Source organism: Homalodisca vitripennis, chromosome 6 (genome assembly GCF_021130785.1).
Source record: "Homalodisca vitripennis isolate AUS2020 chromosome 6, UT_GWSS_2.1, whole genome shotgun sequence".
Classification (NCBI taxonomy): domain Eukaryota; kingdom Metazoa; phylum Arthropoda; class Insecta; order Hemiptera; family Cicadellidae; genus Homalodisca; species Homalodisca vitripennis.
This window is the reverse complement of record NC_060212.1, coordinates 12,496,212-12,514,310: the sequence shown is the minus strand read 5'-3', so window position 1 is coordinate 12,514,310 and position 18,099 is coordinate 12,496,212. Positions and strand designations below refer to the sequence as shown.

At 33.8% G+C, this 18,099-nt stretch overlaps 1 protein-coding gene across 1 annotated transcript; it reads left to right on the top strand.

Annotated features, from left to right (window-relative positions):
* The first annotated feature begins 663 nt into the window (after positions 1-663).
* Positions 664-17,295, top strand: LOC124364112 (protein phosphatase PHLPP-like protein). Its single transcript, XM_046819313.1, is given in 14 exon segments — positions 664-721; positions 2,768-3,644; positions 3,979-4,109; positions 5,284-5,430; positions 6,957-7,148; positions 8,055-8,229; positions 8,917-9,035; positions 9,146-9,275; positions 10,312-10,401; positions 11,583-11,714; positions 14,395-14,534; positions 15,564-15,600; positions 15,602-15,765; positions 16,777-17,295. Coding segments are annotated over 13 exon segments (2,550 nt in total). The 5' UTR covers positions 664-721; positions 2,768-2,789; the 3' UTR covers positions 17,015-17,295.
* The last annotated feature ends 804 nt before the right edge of the window (positions 17,296-18,099 follow it).

The following is an 18,099-nucleotide window of genomic DNA, read 5'->3' as shown; positions in this document are numbered from 1 at the left end:
TATTTAGTAAATGTGTTTACAATATCATGTTTGGTACTTTGGTAATATACCGACAAGACACAACTATTTTTATAAAGTTTTGGTAGTTTTTGTTAACAAGGACTTACAAAAAACTAACATCTATTAAGAAATAGACTTTTATTTTGGTCTTTACATGGTGAAATATTGACAATGTCAGTCTGTCTGTACACAAAGGTATCGGATGTCACCTGCGAGAAGGTCGACTCGCTCTATGTCCCATATCTACTTATTTGATTAGAAATACTATTACACATATTGATATAGTACAAAAAGTTAAAAGTCAGACATTTACAGAGCATTCTTATGAATCTGAGTAATTAGAATCTAGGTAACTTATATTCTAGTATTAGATACGCTTTTTTCATTTTTTTTCGCCAGAAGTGTGGGGACAGGCACCATCATGAAGCACCACACACTGATGGCCTTAGGGGCATTTCCTCATCGCTTAACTGATATTACGGTACTTGTGAGGATTATACCATGACCACACCCAACATAGAATCGTTATTTGACTTATAGCATCTACTGATTACTATGGGGGGGGTGGGGGGGGGGGGGGGTGGGGGGGGGGGGGGGTGGGGGGGGGGGGGGGTGGGGGGGGGGGGGGGTGGGGGGGGGGGGGGGTGGGGGGGGGGGCACTGTTTCACAACCTGCGAGTTCTCCACGCCGCCTACAACACCTTACAGGTGTTGCCTGACAGGTGACAATAAAAATATCATATCTTCTTAAATATAAAATTAATATATGTTTAATATTTTTAAAAAATGTATTTTTTAAATATTTGCTTAATATATTTTTTAAAATGTATTAAAATAAAAATAATATACAGGTTTTAATAACAATAATATATATTTTTTTAATAAAAATAATATATACTTTTAAATAATAATAATATATATTTTTAATAAATTTAATGTATGTTTTTTTATAAAAATAATATATATTTTCTAATAAAAATAATATACATTCTTTAATAAATATAATCTCGTATATTTTTAAATAAAAATCATATACATTTTTTAATAAAAATAATACATTTTTTAATAAATGTAATATATATTTGTCAATAAAAATATTTTTTAATGCAGCCACTCACGTTATTGCAAAAATTAAAATTAAATATTAGAGATTCATGCAGGCCAGTTTTCAAATAATTGCACTGTTGACTCTGCCAAGCTTCTATATTTTTGAAACACAAAAAAAGCTTTTACGGGCAGGTGTTTGTCAACAGTATGCCAAATGAATTTCAAAATGCGCCTATGTTCAAGGGATTTGAAACGCTGTTTAGCATCAAATGCATTTTATGATGTGAACAAGTTTCTGATGTATGATAACCCAATCACAACAATAACTCCCAAACAGGAGTGGGAAAATTGGCAATAAAATTGCAGAAAAAATGTTAATATGTAGGCAAAAATGTGTGTGTTCGATGTGGTATGTGTCTAAATTTGTGTTCGATGTGGTATGTGTCTAAATTTGTGTTCGATGTGGTACGTGTCTAAATTTGTGTTCGATGTGGGATGTTCTAAATTTTAGAATATTGAAGTTCCCTATATGAATGTATTTTTCCTGTGCAATAAATACTTGACTATTGAATATATTGTACAAAATTAAATTAATTATATATAACTAAGATAGTCATTTTACAAACTAATATTTGCATTTCCTTGCCAACATGATTATTTGCCGTCATCGGTCTTCCTTTTTTATCAGTTTCTTAATTTTCTCTCCCAAAATAATATTCAAAACTACAGCAATTTCTTTATTTCTGATTGGAGGAACTAGATCTTGTGCAGTTTTTCTCCGATGTTCCTTTCATTGTACCTCCTCCAATGTTTTTATAGTATGTTTTTGTAGTATGACCAGATAAAAATGTCAAAAATAAACATTAATTTCTTTATAAACATTCGTGGTCTCTCTCTTCGCATAAAAATCTTTGATTTATAAATTTAATTCAAAAATTTATTAACGCCCATCAGTCCTGTCCGAGTGTTTTGAAGTTAATTAAAAGTTAATGAAAAGTACCAAAGCTGAAATGCTGTGAGAACGTTTGATAATAGGATTAAAAAGCTCATCAAATTTCATAAAGAATGTTCAAAATTAACATAAAAAATTTGATCAGACTTGTGATTTTAATCACCATTGGATAAAATATTTTCAAGGTAAATTTATGAGAACTTTTTTTTATATATGTTAGAAATCTCGTTACTTTATCCATTATAATTAAAAATATTCTTGTATTATCATACTGCTTGGTATATTTTTCAGAAAGGATAATGGCAAATGTTGACCAAATGTGCCAAAATAAGCCCTACCTGTTTTTTTTTTTTTATTTTCTTTTTTTATTACATATACCTATGTTTCCTTATGAAAAATGGAAGCCAACAAAATTGAATAATATTGCTGTGGGATAATCAGCTCATCTGTCTCACTTTTTCAAATCTAGAACGATATAGAGAGATCAGAGAGAGCAAGAAGAAAGTGATGATAACTAAGGCCCTTTGGATACACAGTATGTTTTTACTTGTGCCACAGCAATAATTTATCTACTGGAGAACATCTCTGAAATTTATGGTGCTACAATTGTTCAAGAATTAGCTGAGTAAGAGCTTACTTATGACTCATTAGTTATTAAAACCAGTGCAGATAAATTTGAAATTTAGTTGTCTATATAAATTTCTACTACATGAACTCAATTGTTATATAGTATAGATAATCTAGAAGATTTAGTTACAGTATGTTACAGCTGTGTATCAGCGTGGCAGGAGATGGAAGAGCTGGTGCTGTCAGGGAATCAATTGTTATATAGCATAGATAATCTAGAAGATTTAGTTACAGTATGTTACAGCTGTGTATCAGCGTGGCAGGAGATGGAAGAGCTGGTGCTGTCAGGGAATCAATTGTTATATAGTATAGATAATCTAGAAGATTTAGTTACAGTATGTTACAGCTGTGTATCAGCGTGGCAGGAGATGGAAGAGCTGGTGCTGTCAGGGAATCAATTGTTATATAGTATAGATAATCTAGAAGATTTAGTTACAGTATGTTACAGCTGTGTATCAGCGTGGCAGGAGATGGAAGAGCTGGTGCTGTCAGGGAATCAATTGTTATATAGTATAGATAATCTAGAAGATTTAGTTACAGTATGTTACAGCTGTGTATCAGCGTGGCAGGAGATGGAAGAGCTGGTGCTGTCAGGGAATCAATTGTTATATAGTATAGATAATCTAGAAGATTTAGTTACAGTATGTTACAGCTGTGTATCAGCGTGGCAGGAGATGGAAGAGCTGGTGCTGTCAGGGAATCAATTGTTATATAGTATAGATAATCTAGAAGATTTAGTTACAGTATGTTACAGCTGTGTATCAGCGTGGCAGGAGATGGAAGAGCTGGTGCTGTCAGGGAATCAATTGTTATATAGTATAGATAATCTAGAAGATTTAGTTACAGTATGTTACAGCTGTGTATCAGCGTGGCAGGAGATGGAAGAGCTGGTGCTGTCAGGGAATCAATTGTGCCAACTGCCAGAGAACATGACGAGGTTGGCACACCTGCGAGTGTTGAGGATGCACTCCAACCTGCTTCGCTCCTGTCCTGGCTTCGGCTCAATATCTGCGCTCAGGGTCAGTACAAGCTGCAAAAATTCACTTCAGTTATTTCTTTGATATTCTTCTATTATATGGAACTGACTTGTTACATGTGTGGTTTGTGCATGATAAAAACATTTTTTCACTTCAGCTGGTATGCTTTTCTTATTATAATAACTAAGACACTACACTTATTCTTCAGCCAACAATAAAATAATATTTGAATTTGATGGACTTTCCCTGAGTCAGGAAATGTTTTACTTAAATTTCCTGGCAACAAAAGTGAAGGCGAGGGTTAAAGAAGATTATTGATGCTATTTCAAAAAGCACATTACAAAACCCAAAATAAATACGATTGGTTTATTTACAGGTGTTGGATCTAGCTCATAATCAGCTGGATCGAGTGAATCTCGCAACACTAGTGTCTCAGAGACTACAGTTCCTGGACATCTCTGGCAACACCAGGTTACATGTGGACGCCAAGCAGTTCCAGGCGTACAGGTCAGACCAACTAATCTGTTCATTTGTTCTTCTCAATCAATGAAACTTGATGTGGATCTCATCTAAAATGGCATTGTTGCCTTATCCAATAAGAACCATTTGGAAGAACAATAGGGATTTGGTTATCCAAAATTGATGGGAGCAAACCTATTTTGGATTATATAAATTTTGGATAGCATACCATCACTAAAAACTTGCTACCAATAGTATAGCACTAGGTCTAACTTTTTTATGTAGGAAAATTTACAAAATAGCACACCTTCATTTGTTAAAACGTAATAATATGCCAGCGTATGCACGGAATCATCACTATCAGTCTGGTTTCTAGCAGCAGTCACAGTCGATTGTGACATGTTTTCTGCAGGAACCATTAAGAAAGACCTTTTTTGTAGTCATATGTATGATTTTCATAATATAGTATATAAAAACAATTAAAAAAGTTTAGATGAGTGAGTTTTTATTTTAAATGGTTTTAAACTAATAATGACTTGGTTACATAACAAATATATGTCAATTTTGAAGCTATTAGAAGAATAAATATATAACATTTAATTGTTAACATGTATTTCGGATAGTCACAAACTTGGGATAGCTGCATTCTAGATAATCACATTTCTATAGTGTAATATATTTTCATTGCTACAAGAATACTACGTGATTTTTTCTTATAAAAGAGATATCTGACACATGTTTCAGACCAGATAAGGTAATAGAGAAAGTTTCAGATATATATTTAAAATATGTTCCTTAAAAAGATTTTACAATTCATTTATATGCTGGAGGCACTACTACAAATAATGAACTATACTCAGGCCCGTACAACAATTTTACGTATATAGTTACAATTTAAGGCAAGATACTTAAATATGTACAAAATAAAACTACATCAAATCAGTGTTTAAGTTGTGCAAAAATTACAAAATAGCAATTTTACACATTTGAAATTATATGTAAAACCTTATTAGTGGTGCATATTTAAAGCATATAATAATATATAAATATGTTAATTAAAGATATTAGATACCAAACAGACAAGATTCAAAATTTAAATCAAGAAATATAAAAAATAATTAAATACACATTTATATCATTGATTATAACTGTGTGTTAAAAGACCGTTGAAAATAAACTTTTATTAATAATATAAAGTAATTATGGAACTGCTACATTACAGGACACAGAGAACCATGAGCCTTGTTGATGTGTCAGGACAGAACCGCAACTGTCTGCCATCCTCCCCTCCTCACCAGGAAGTTCCCACAGCAGACCTCGACTCTCCTTGGACTCTTGGCTTCTCAGAGACTCCAGGCAACAGAGACAGGTAATTATTACTTAAGTCTTTGCTAGCACTGGCAGGTCCCAGAAAGAAGCCATGCACCTAGTTGAATGGTCAAAGAAGAACCATAATTACATTCCATTTTCCTGGCCTCTCAGGTTCTCACAGAAAATATGTTAGAGGACTTTGAATTTTGGAGGCTATATTTGATTATGTAATATCTGGTTAAACTCTCATGGTTTTACATTCAATACATATAAAATATGTCCATTTTAATATTTTTGTATCAATTTTAAGGTGAAAACAGTGCAGATTTACAGGCTTTGATAAATTAAGTTCAAATAAAATTTAAAAATTGTCAAGAACACAGAGTAGCGTATTCAAGGTCCATTAAAAAAGTACCCAAACTGATATCATATCTCATCATATGATATATTGTTCATTATGAAAACAATGATTACTGTATCCTTCATCTTAAAAAACTTTAATGCATCAAAGTGGCAACTTTATCTTCAGCTCATAAATCACAACTTGTTTAGCAGCTTTTGGGCTAGGTATGAAATTACACAGCTCCCATATTTACAAAATATTACTTCTTGTGACAATTTTGTTCTCCCCCCTCCAACAACAGCTGGAAGATTAAATACACTGTAGTAACGTTTCAAGATTCCAAAAAGCAATCAAAACCTGTTTCAAGCGGTAAATGGGGGCTGTGACAGTGTGTGGTATCAGAAGGGAACTACTCTGAAGGATTATAAGCCTTGAAGCTGTAAGTCAAACCTTGTTTTAAATTTTGCATATCCAAATACCTTTTAATATACCTTGTAATGCTAAGCAGGTCAAATTTTTATGAGATATCTATTAAATAAACCTATCCTTATATATAGTGAGCTTGGATTACTCACTTTGCCTAGCCTCTACATTCTCGACGTCGTGCTATACTGCCGATTCAAGTGCGTCTCACTTCGGGGTAGCGACGTACACCAATACGGAACTAGAGGATGGGACAACTTTCGTATGGCACAGCACAGAACTACTGTTTTTGAACGCTTGCCATCTCAGGTTGGTGTGAGGCTAATCAATAGGCTCCCTGAAGAGATCAAACGCGTCAATAACCACAAACAATTTAAATCTCGATTAAAACACTTCTTAGTGTCCAAAGCATTTTACTCAGTTGACGAGTTTGCGATGGGTCGCTGGGATAGTCTTCACTAACATTAAAAAAAAAAAAAATTACAACTCCCCTTCTGATATCCAAGAAAATTTGGCCACTATCGAGAAAACGGCGGCAGGTGGCACATACCCAAAAAGTAATTTTTATTTTAAATTTACTCGAATATTTTTTTACTCAGAATTAAAATTAATTGTGTTAGTTATTAGATTAGGACTTTTATTTCTATATGACGCTTGCAATACAATTATTGTTAATTGTTTCCTGCAATAAAGAGTATTATTATTATTATTATTATTATATATATCTTTATAAAAAAAAGATTGTATAATTTTAAAATGTTTATATGCTGACTTGGAAAATTGTGATTAAAATATATGTAACATATTCCCTATGTTAGGTTGTGTATAGCCCAACTGAGGCTTCCCGGGTTCTGTAACACAGAGGCTCTCCTGGGTCTGTTCGACGCAGGTAACAGCTCAGAACTGCCCCAGCTGTTGGTCAAGACAGTGCCTCGCATCCTACTGGAGGAGCGCACTGTTAAGGAGACGGCAGCCGACTACATGAAGTACACCATGTTGTCTGCACACAGGTAACTCAACAAATAGAATATAGTCACTATAAATATTTTATTTTGTTTTGATGGTATATAAGATAACTCATACCTAAAATTGTACATCACATTTGTTACGGTCCAAATACACATTTTAGAATATTAAAATCCCCAAACTGGAATTCAAACTTTGTATCCAGGTTAGACTTTAATCTCATACCCACTAGTGACAGCCATAACATTGATATAAAATAACCTAAAATTGAAAATTTTAGATTCAGTGTTGAATAACTAGTGTTGAATGGAACAATTTCTATAATATTTTAAATAAAATAGGACAAAAAGAAAAGTTTAAACATGACAGTTTTGATAGAAAAGGAAGAGGAGGAGAAGCTTACCTTTACCAAATTGGAAAGATTTTACTATTCTTAACAGAGAAACGTTAAAAAAAAGATATTTCATTCCCATTAAACACATAGTCAACTATACAGGGATTTAAGACAAGTTCCTTCTATTCTATCACAATTTTTTCCAGTCTGTGAGAGTATAAATTACTTCCAAGTGCTACATGACTCACAGCTATTATGGACACTTCCAATTTTTGAGAATATTCCAGGTTTGTTGTCACCATGTCGTCAACCAGTGGGAATATTGGTGAGGTGTAGGGGGTGTGAAAACTGGTTGGGGGGGTGTAAACCAATCACATGTTTCCAATCAACTTCCATTAAGTGAATGAATATTGGTCTTAGCTAAGTTGACACTATAATATCAGCAGACTTACTTGCATGTAACATCATCTACACATACATCCTTATCCACTTTCTGTTTTACCATCAGTTCCTCCACAAATGCCATCACATCCACCTTCCCTTCCATGAAAATTTAAAAACATGCTTATCTAATCTAATTAAGATTTCTGCCAATGATTCCACTTATATCCTGTAGAGAGCTGAAGGAGATGGGGCAGAGATGTGGGATGTGTGCGGTGCTGTGTCACATAAGCCGTCAGAAGGTAGGAGGCCCTCGGAGATACGTCCTCAGGATAGCAAGTGTGGGAGAGGCCAAGGCCCTCCTGTCTCGCACTTCCGGCTCTCTCACTCTAGCACATGCCTCCACTCAGGTACACATTTTATTATTCAACTCTAAAATTGTTTCCTTTATAAATCCATTTCCACTGAAGTGGTAAGTACTACCAAGATGGTTTTAACTTTCTAAATTACATGTACCAAAAGTTTTACCTACAGATGAAAGAACTTTGCCACACTAAGTCTATTTGATTTTGAAATTTCAGGTAATATTTTAAATAATCTAGTCTTTCAGGATTTACTAATATTCAACATCTGCACTTAAGAACATGAAGGTAAATAAAACGATGCAACGGTGTATCAAAGAACCCAACAGAGCAGTCTTAACCGCATTCCTTTACAAAGGTACTTATAAATTTGCTTCTCTTTGACCCAAAAACGAGTAGGGTTCTTCCTTGTACCAAAATGAACCTATTTACAAAGTTTCAACCTTTCTATCAAGAGTTAACGCACAGATGGACAAAAACACGGACAAAGGACCTGATGGTTCAGCGTGCCTAAGCTAGCATATCCATACCTAATAGTGATAGTAAAGCCTGACATATACCTTGACTGTGTGGAGAATTTGATAGTGGCTTAGTCAAAGACAGAAATTATTTCAATCTGTCCAAATTATTCAGACCAGTAACTGTCAGATTTATCTGATTTATATTTTCATTTCTCTTGATTGTTCAAACTGAATATGATAGTTATTTCCTTGTACAAGTAAACCGTTGTTGCAGCAGCCCGTGAGGAGTCAGCTCGGCAACAGTGCGATGTTCCCGATGGTAGTTCCTGATCCTCACGTCACCGAAGTGGTCTTGTCTGAGCAGGACGAGTTTCTCATAATCGCTAACAAAAGGTACGTTTAAATCCACATGTTCCATAAGGCATTCAAATTTAACAACACTGTAACATTAATGTTTGGGCAGTGTCGAGACTGTGGTTAAAATGAGTTTTCATGTACCATAGCCTGTGGGAGGTGGTAGGCGTACAGGAGGCTGTGAAACTTGTACGCCCTGTGACAGACGCTGTACTAGCTGCCAAAAGGTTACAAGACACTGCTCAGAGCTACGGCTGTGAAGAGAATCTCAGCGTTCTGGTATGAAAAATGTTCTGAATTGTAAACACGTCCTTGAAACCTACAATAATGTTTTAACATAAGTCGAACGTTTAGTACTATGAGCAGTTCTACAGTAAAAATCAATATCTATTACTAGTTCACATCTTACCTTACCTCATTTAAAATGTCTGCCCATTTTTCTATCACTTAAAAATTCATATCATATATAATTAATTAAGTTACAGTAGCTTAATTTTCCATGGCTATATGTAATCTGCTGAAACATCTGCCTTCATGAAGGATATTTTGAGACCATTCACCACAAGTTCATGACTTCAAGCCATTATCTAGATGCCGATTTTGGTTTGGCGGAAATAGCTGCCAGAAGAAAAATTACTAATATAACTAAGGACTGAAAGGAATATATGGTAAAATTAAAACAAAAGGAATAAGTTTTTGTGATCCAAATGACTAGGAAGAGTTTTTTTTTACTGAAGTGCTACAAAAAGATTTAACAAAAACACAAAATGCCAACAAGGAATAATTTAATTGGAGAATATACAATGGTTTCAACTTATCCAAGGGAGTGATTTTGTAACCATAACCACCTTTTATGAGAGCCACTTTTTTATTATGTTGAAACTGAGCACATTTAAAAGTAAAAAAAAAGTAAAGTAAAGAATGTCTTATTTTACCAGGCGAAGACAAACATGCCTCAAAATAATGTATTAAATAATGTATGTAATAATGTGTAATGTTCTTAATAATGTATTTAAGTACATTATTAAGAACATTTCAGCCTCTGCTTTTCAGAAAACCAAGTGTGATACGTTATATGTGCTCAAATTCAACCTTGTAATGAATCTAAAAGAAGTTTACAAGATATTTGTATGTCTATTATTTTTATTAAAGATTGTTTTTTTTAATGGAAGTATAGTGAAGTGACAAGTTGTTAACAATGACAAATGTCCATATAAATCCTGTTACATGTGTTGATTGAAACTATAATTTATTACTGCCCTTATTAAAAAATATATTAAATTAAAATAAAGTGCTTAAAACATTTTATTTCTAGGTATTGCGGTTCCATTCCCTTCGGCTTTATGCAGAGCCGGATCCCTTCGTCAGAGAACTTCGTTCCACCCTAAGGAAAGCTGCTTCTCAGGTAAACAATACTGGTTGCAATAATAAATCTTGATAGTGAATAAGATAATAGAACTGTAAAATAAAGTTGTGACACAACATAAGCAAATTTTCTGATGTTGAATTACAATGGGTTAGGATGCCTAAATCATAACAATACAGGTTATGATATGATCGATTGATTACAACATAATAAAGTAATTATAAGAAAAGGTAATATGTAGTTGAAAGTTTCTCTATCATGGGATTCTGTCAGAAAGTTACTAGTTAGTTAAAACATCAAAGATAAGTGGAATGTAATTAAACAATTTTGGTATCTGTAACTGTTGTACTAAAAATTGAGGAATTAATGGAAATGCTGTGCCTAATAGACTGAACTAACGTTGAATTATATTACAATGGTGGTGGAAAATTGTTCACTTAATGCTTTATTTAATTTATGGTCTTGTACAGTTGTGGATTTAACAATAAGCTATGAAACTAATTAATCTATACAAGGGTCACCCCAAAAAATTTGAGATATGAGAGTATTTTGTTTATGTTTACAAAATTTTATCTGTGATTTATTTCAAAGTCAAAATTGTATAAGTCAAAATATTCAGTCATCAATATTAGTTTTCAATAAGAAAGCAAGAACTGTGTGTTTTCCTGATCGAAGAATAACCAGAAATGACAAATTTTGTTATTGTTTTGATGCCATTTATTCTCAGAAACTCCAGGTTTGTACAACATTATTAGATAAGGCATCGTAGTGGTACAGCAATGATAGGTGTCTTAAGTTCAATCTCGCAAAACTTCTGGCGAATATTATATTTTTGACAATACCAACTTGCTGTGCTGATGAGGACCATTAATTACCATCAATTAATGTCTTCATTGATCATTGTATTTTTCTCATTGTCTTCTTTCTTGTATTTGCTTGCTTCTCCATTGTTTTTCCAAAGTGGCAAGAGGCAACAGTCAAGATTTCCCACCAAGGTTAGTTTACTCCATGGACTAGGAGCATAAGATTCCAATTCCTTTTCTAGACTATAAATCCTTTTAAAAATAAAAGTACCAAAGTTTTCAGTGTCTTTCCCCAAAAGGGCAAAAATGTGATTTAAATGAATAATTATAATTTTATATCCTACGTGACGAACAATATAAAAGAAATAGTATAATTTAATGTCAGTATCTACAGTTGGTAAATTGAAACTGTAACAGGTGGATATGCTGTGTGAGGATCCAGAAGGGGAAGGGGATCGATCATCACCGAGTGGCCAAAGTGATCAAGCCAGCAGTGGACGCCCTCCGGACATTTCCACAGTACAGACAAGGCACTACGTAGCTGATAAGGTATTTAGGAGTGATTGGCTGAAGCTTCTTTTTCCAAGCCTGGCTTAAATCTTGAATTTATACCTGTATAGCTACTTATATTTCTTTCTTCCAGTTGTCCTTCCTCACTTACCTTTTGCGAACAGAAAAGTCCTGATCTTTAAGGATGATTATGTAATTCCTTCCCAATGTCCGCTAAACTATTTTTTTGTTTATTGGATTAGCATTTTCCAATACAGTTGTTTTCTAAACTATCTTCTATGTTATTTCGACTATTTATTTTTTAACATATTTTTCTACAAAAAAATCTAAACCAAACTGCAATCTCCTTGCTTCGAATAGATTTTATTTTGTCTCAGTTCCATACCGCTTCAAAGCAATTACATCTGCATTCTCAAACCAAATGAAAATTCTTTATGCTTTATGCCAACTGTATTGAAGGTAACCATCACACTCTCTTCCTCAAACATTTGGAATATAAGTGGACTCGTCCTTATTCCAATCTCTTATTGTATATAAGAGTATAATGGGTAGGATATCTCTTATTTTGATAATCTACCCTCATCTTATTTGTTATGTTTTTACCATCCTTCTTGCTCCCGTACTCTTTTCTCGTGTATCCCGGTTTCATTATATTCCAGCTTTCTTTCCACTCTCTCCTTTATTATTACTATCTCATATGTTATATTATATCCCTTGATTTACCCTAGTAGTACGCATGCCCTATGTTACATTTGAAAGAACTAATTTGGATTTTTCTGATACGATTCTTTCCACTTTTAGATGTAGGTATAGTTCGAAGAACGTGGTCAGTTGAAAATTTAAAACATGAAAGCAGATTAAGCAGAACAGTTTATAAGGCAGTAAAAAGCAAATTTATTTAAAATGGGATGTTAAGGGAAAATTTTTATAAATCCCTCATAATTTATCAATCATATATAGAATACAGAAATCTTTATTCGTATACATGGAGTACAGAATTGTGTCAATATAATTTAGTTGTACAATCAGGTATTTAAAAATTCTTCTAGGGTGTAATATGGTTTCTGCAGCAGCCAGGCCTTGAGTGCTGTCTTGAAGTACTTCTCATCTCTGCGTCTCTTGAGGTCCTCTGGAAGATGATTGAAAAGTTTTCTCCCCATGTATGTAGGTTTCTTTTCAAATAGGGTCAGGTGGTGTGTGGGGAGGGCATAGTCACAGGCGTTTCTGATGTCATAGCTGTGTGTGTCACCTAGCTGGTCAGGTTTCTGAGCTATTGTGAAGCAGATGGTCTCGCAGATGTAGAGTGAGACAGCTGTCAAGATCGCTAGTTCTCCAAATGCCTGACGGCATGAGTCTTGAGGAGTCAGTCCTGCAACAATTCGAATTGCTTTCTTTTGTAGAACCAGAACCCGCTCCCTGTTTCTTACTGAGGAGTTGCCCCACACAAGTAGTCCGTACCTCAGATGAGATTCAAAAAGAGAGAAGTATGCTGTCCTGGTAGTATCATTGTTACAAGTACTTTTTATTCTTTTAAGAGCATAGATACTAGAGTTGAGCTTGCTGCAAAGACCATCAATGTGTGAGTTCCAAGAGATATTGTCATCTATTGTTATGCCGAGATACTTGGCTTCATTATCTTGGATTATTTCAGGTAAGCCATAGTAATCATTGGTTCTTCGGCCTTTCCATATTAATTGTTGTGTTTTGCTCTCATTAAGAACTAGGTCATTATGTTGGCAGTATTGCTTTGTCATATTCAGGGCTATAAATGAATTTATTTCAAGAGATTCTGTGTCTTTTTTTGCAATAAGAAGAGCGGTGTCATCTGCATATAACATAGGTTGGGCCCAGTCAAGAAGATAGCTTGGTAGGTCATTTGTCAGCAATATGAAGAGCACTGGTCCAAATATAGATCCCTGAGGTACACCTCTAGTGATTGGGAGTAAGGTTGATCTTGCTTTATGGGATGTGTTGTTTCTGGTATAATTTACTTCCACTAGTTGCTGTCGATCTTTCAGGTAGCTAGCAAGCCAGTCATGTGATGCTCCCCTAATGCCCATATTCCCTACTTTTTGAAGCAGTAGAGAGTGGTTTAGGCAATCAAAAGCCTTGCTGAAGTCTAGTAGCATGGCGGTTACTGTTGTACCTTCTTCAAGTTTGTCGATAATAAACTCTGTCAGTTGAACTATAGCCGTGGTGGTGGATCTTCCTCGTAAGAAGCCATGCTGTTGAGGCGTCAAGATGTTTTGAGTAGTCAGATGTGCTGTCAATTGATTCAGAAAGATTTTTTCAATTACTTTTGATATCGTTGGAAGAATCGATATAGGTCTATAGTTTTCCACTGATGTTGTATTGCCTTTCTTGTGTTTAGGAAATACTTTTGCATATAGAAAAACAAAATAACTTCTTCGAATCATAGAATATCAAATCATTCCAATCTCAAATTATATTGCAATTTGGAAACTGTGATATACTCAGAAAAGTATCAAAATTAAAGATTCCAAATAAAATTTTTAAAAATTTCAAAATTGAGGTAAATGATTCTGGGACTGTATTTTTGGCAAATAGGGATTTTTATTTGGTTGTGGTTAGGATTTTTCTTAACCAATAATTTTTTTCACACTTTTTATACTGAATTACCTCAGGTATAGTGTAATTTTAAGCATCAATGCCTTGAAAACAATTTTGAATAGCTTAAAGAATATAAAATATATTCCAGAATGATTTGATAATGCCTCGACAATACCAGTCTGTGTTGATGCATGAGAATGGGACCAGGAAAATGACTCCTAACCACAAGGGTCTGGATCTCTATTCCAACGGGAACCTGGCGGATGGTGAAGAAACTTCTTCTGAAAGGTGAAAATTACATTTCATGTCATAATTACTATTAACATTACTAGGTTATTTCACAAAAGAATTATGATTGAGGTATATTTGACCTTTGGATTCACAAAAGTTTATGTTTCACTTTTGGATTCATGTGATTCTTTACATGAACGAAATATTTTAAATCTATGAACTTTGTGAGATTATGTATATATTAACAGTATGTATATACGTTGTGTTGAATAGCACAAGAACTCATAAAATGTTTCATGTTGTTCAAGATTTATGATTAATTTTCTATGCATGCAATACTAGGAACTGACTCTCAAGATAGTACAACAGCTTATTTGTAAATATCAGTTTATCATTTTAACTTTTGAAATAATTCCTTGATTATTATACAATTTTATAAAAAGGCTCTTCCTTATGTTATCTATGATTAAAACTCAAGTGTGTTGATAAATTATTATTATTATTATAAATTATCAGTAGTGGTTTCAGCTTTAGTTTTTGCAATAATTGTGAGATTACTATGTAATATCAAGCACAAAAGTATTTTTAGATCTACTGTCAGTTTGTAAGATACTGAACATACAAATTAATGTGATTTTTAACAATATTGTCCATCCATGAACATACCTCAGACGGATGGTCAGATTTTTATAAAATTTGGCTCACATAAAATCCCCAAAACTTTTACAAGAAAACATATCAGCTGTCCAGAATTTTTTAAACTCACAATTGCTTATGTAAACAGTATATCTTTCGAACGATGGGACAGAAGGCTGCTGGTAAAACTAATAGCCAATAAAGAATATGAAAAAAGCACTTTAGTGGTAAAGTTCAATTTTGTATGCCAGTCTTAACACTTTTACATATTTTATAGCATTCTTTGTAAAGTGTTGGACCCTCTGTAATTTATCAAATTCTCTATCAAAACTTACAAAATCCATCGATGTAATACATGATACATGTATAAAGCAATACAGAAATATCGGATATATTTGAAAGAAACACCAACTGTATGGTCCAAACTATGATGTTCCGCAATGTTCTCAGGTCTACCCAATTGTCAGAAGAGCAGTTTCGGTGCTGGGGAGTATATGTTGGAACAGAACACACAATTGCTGTTCGACAAAGAGTTGGACACTCTGTCACGCGGCTTCGTACGCCGCTCTGTACCCTCCAGACCGACTCTCTGGCCTCGCGCTAAGAGCAATCCTGCACTTAATGAACAACCCCAGCCGCCTTTTCTCTCCAGGTGAATTTCATGTACCTTATTTCCTTAAAAACTTCTACTGCATAATAATTCTACTTCACACACACACACACACACACACACACACACACACACACACTCCCCTCTCTCTCTCTCTTTCTCTCATCTCACTTCTCCATAAATTGATTATTTAAGTTTAGCAGCACATACCATTTTTATTTTGTTTTTCCACCGCTTGATTAAAAACAGTCACTTACACAGTAAAATTCAAGTAGCAATAGACATATATCCCTTTATCTTTTTTACCTTATTTTTACTCTACTACTAACATTCCAGCGTTTTATTTAAATTTTATGTTGGCGGCTAGATGCAACTAGGCCTACGCACAGGCAGATTGCCCATGTAGGCTTTCCAATATTGTTATTTTCATTGTGCTATTCGTTACATTTTTCTTACATTTCTTCTACATATATGTGCTGCTGTATATATAATAATAGCTATTTCATTTAAGAACCATTGTATATATGTTACATATAAACTGCTGGAATAAACGTTATTCATTCATTCATTCACATTATTCATTCATTCATTCAATATACCATGTAATATCGCCTAATGAAATTAAATGAAACAAACTAATTAACTATTATTATATGGCATTACAATATTATATGACTTGGATTAAAGAATATCAAGTCATCTCTAAATGTTTCAATCAGAGATTTAGATAAAAAATCAATTTCATCAGGAAGAATCACGTTGACAGTAAAATTCACATTTTGGCTCAAAACGTTACATTGTGAGTAAATCACACCTCCAATATTTGTAGGATGAAATAGGTCTAATCAAATTCAAGTAGTTTTGTCTGCACTAAGTATTAAAATAATTCAATGTCATGTTCAGTTCATTTATTGTCCAAAAATTTATTGGAAGGGTAACTTTGAGATAATATTATCACTTTTTCTGTGGAATTAAACTAGGAGTGTAACTTAATGTTGTTAAACTTATTCCCATATTCACTTTATAGTATAACAAACATGGAATTTGTTCCAGGCATTTTGGAAGTGCCAGATCGTTTCATCCTATCCCCAACAGACCACTGGCCGCTACCCGCTCCCTACACGGGGGCCCGAACGCAGCCTACTTCGGCAGTCTACAACGCCTCATGCCTTATCACTTGGAGTACGACTTCTCCGTCATCAAAGAGAGATTGGAACCAAACGTTGACTCTCTGGAGCAAGACGGAGGGAGGATGCACAAATACTGGGATGTCGCCACAACCGAACTGTGATTCTCCGCAATCCTCACAAACATCTCTGCAATATCATCTAGTGCAAGACTGGTGCAATAATGTATCTTAGCTCTCAAACTTAGACCAAATATTGTCTACCAAACAATGTAAGCAGACATCAATATTGGTAACTTTACAGGCTTTGTCTCTTGTATGTACATACAAAAATAATTGTTTTAAATGTTCATATATGTTGTAACTTTAAAAACCATTTTTATTGCTAAGCGTTGTGTGATAATTGTTCAATTTGTACGTTAATAAAGTTGTAAATATATCAAATACTGCATGCCTTCAGTTCCTCAATATCTGTTCAACATTAAATATTAGAGCGAAGCTCAGCATTGATCAAATTAAAATAGCTCTTTACAGCATTAGAGTAACATCTCAAAAAACATAACAGCGAGATTTTTTAACTTTATACTTTATATAGTTTTAGAAAAACTCGGTGTCACAATGATTAACAAATATGTTTATCAGTTTTTAATGTACATTTTCATTTATCAGATAATATTTACTTTTGTTTATCCTAATAATTATCAATCAATTAAGTTGAAAGTGTGGGGTTGAATAGAGAGTAAGCTATATTTTTTAGCGTATGTGGTTTTCATATTTGTATTATATATATGTTTCAGTATATATATATATATATATATATATTTTAGTTTCAGTATATACGTATTTTGACTGAGGATGGTTCTCCAAATCGAGGTCCAAATATCTCAAGAAGATAATTGTGTAAGCAATGTTCAACATGGTATAAACCATTGATAAATATGTTCATAAAACTTCATAGTGAGTTGCTATGTTCAATGACTTCTAGCAAAAGACAATCATTTCTGTGTCGATGAAACTCCTGTTACTTTGGAGCAATCCCATGTCTCATTGCTTTACCTTCTAAAATTGACAAAAACCTAGCCTCAGTGGTGTAGCTACTTTGGATGGTGCGGAAGTTGGTGGTGTCACCCCATCGAAAGTAAAAAGTAATAAATTTTATATGATAAAGGTCATGAATATAATATAATTTTTCTTTTTATTATCTATCACTATAGAATAATACACTTTTAACAATTTCACGCCAACCAGAC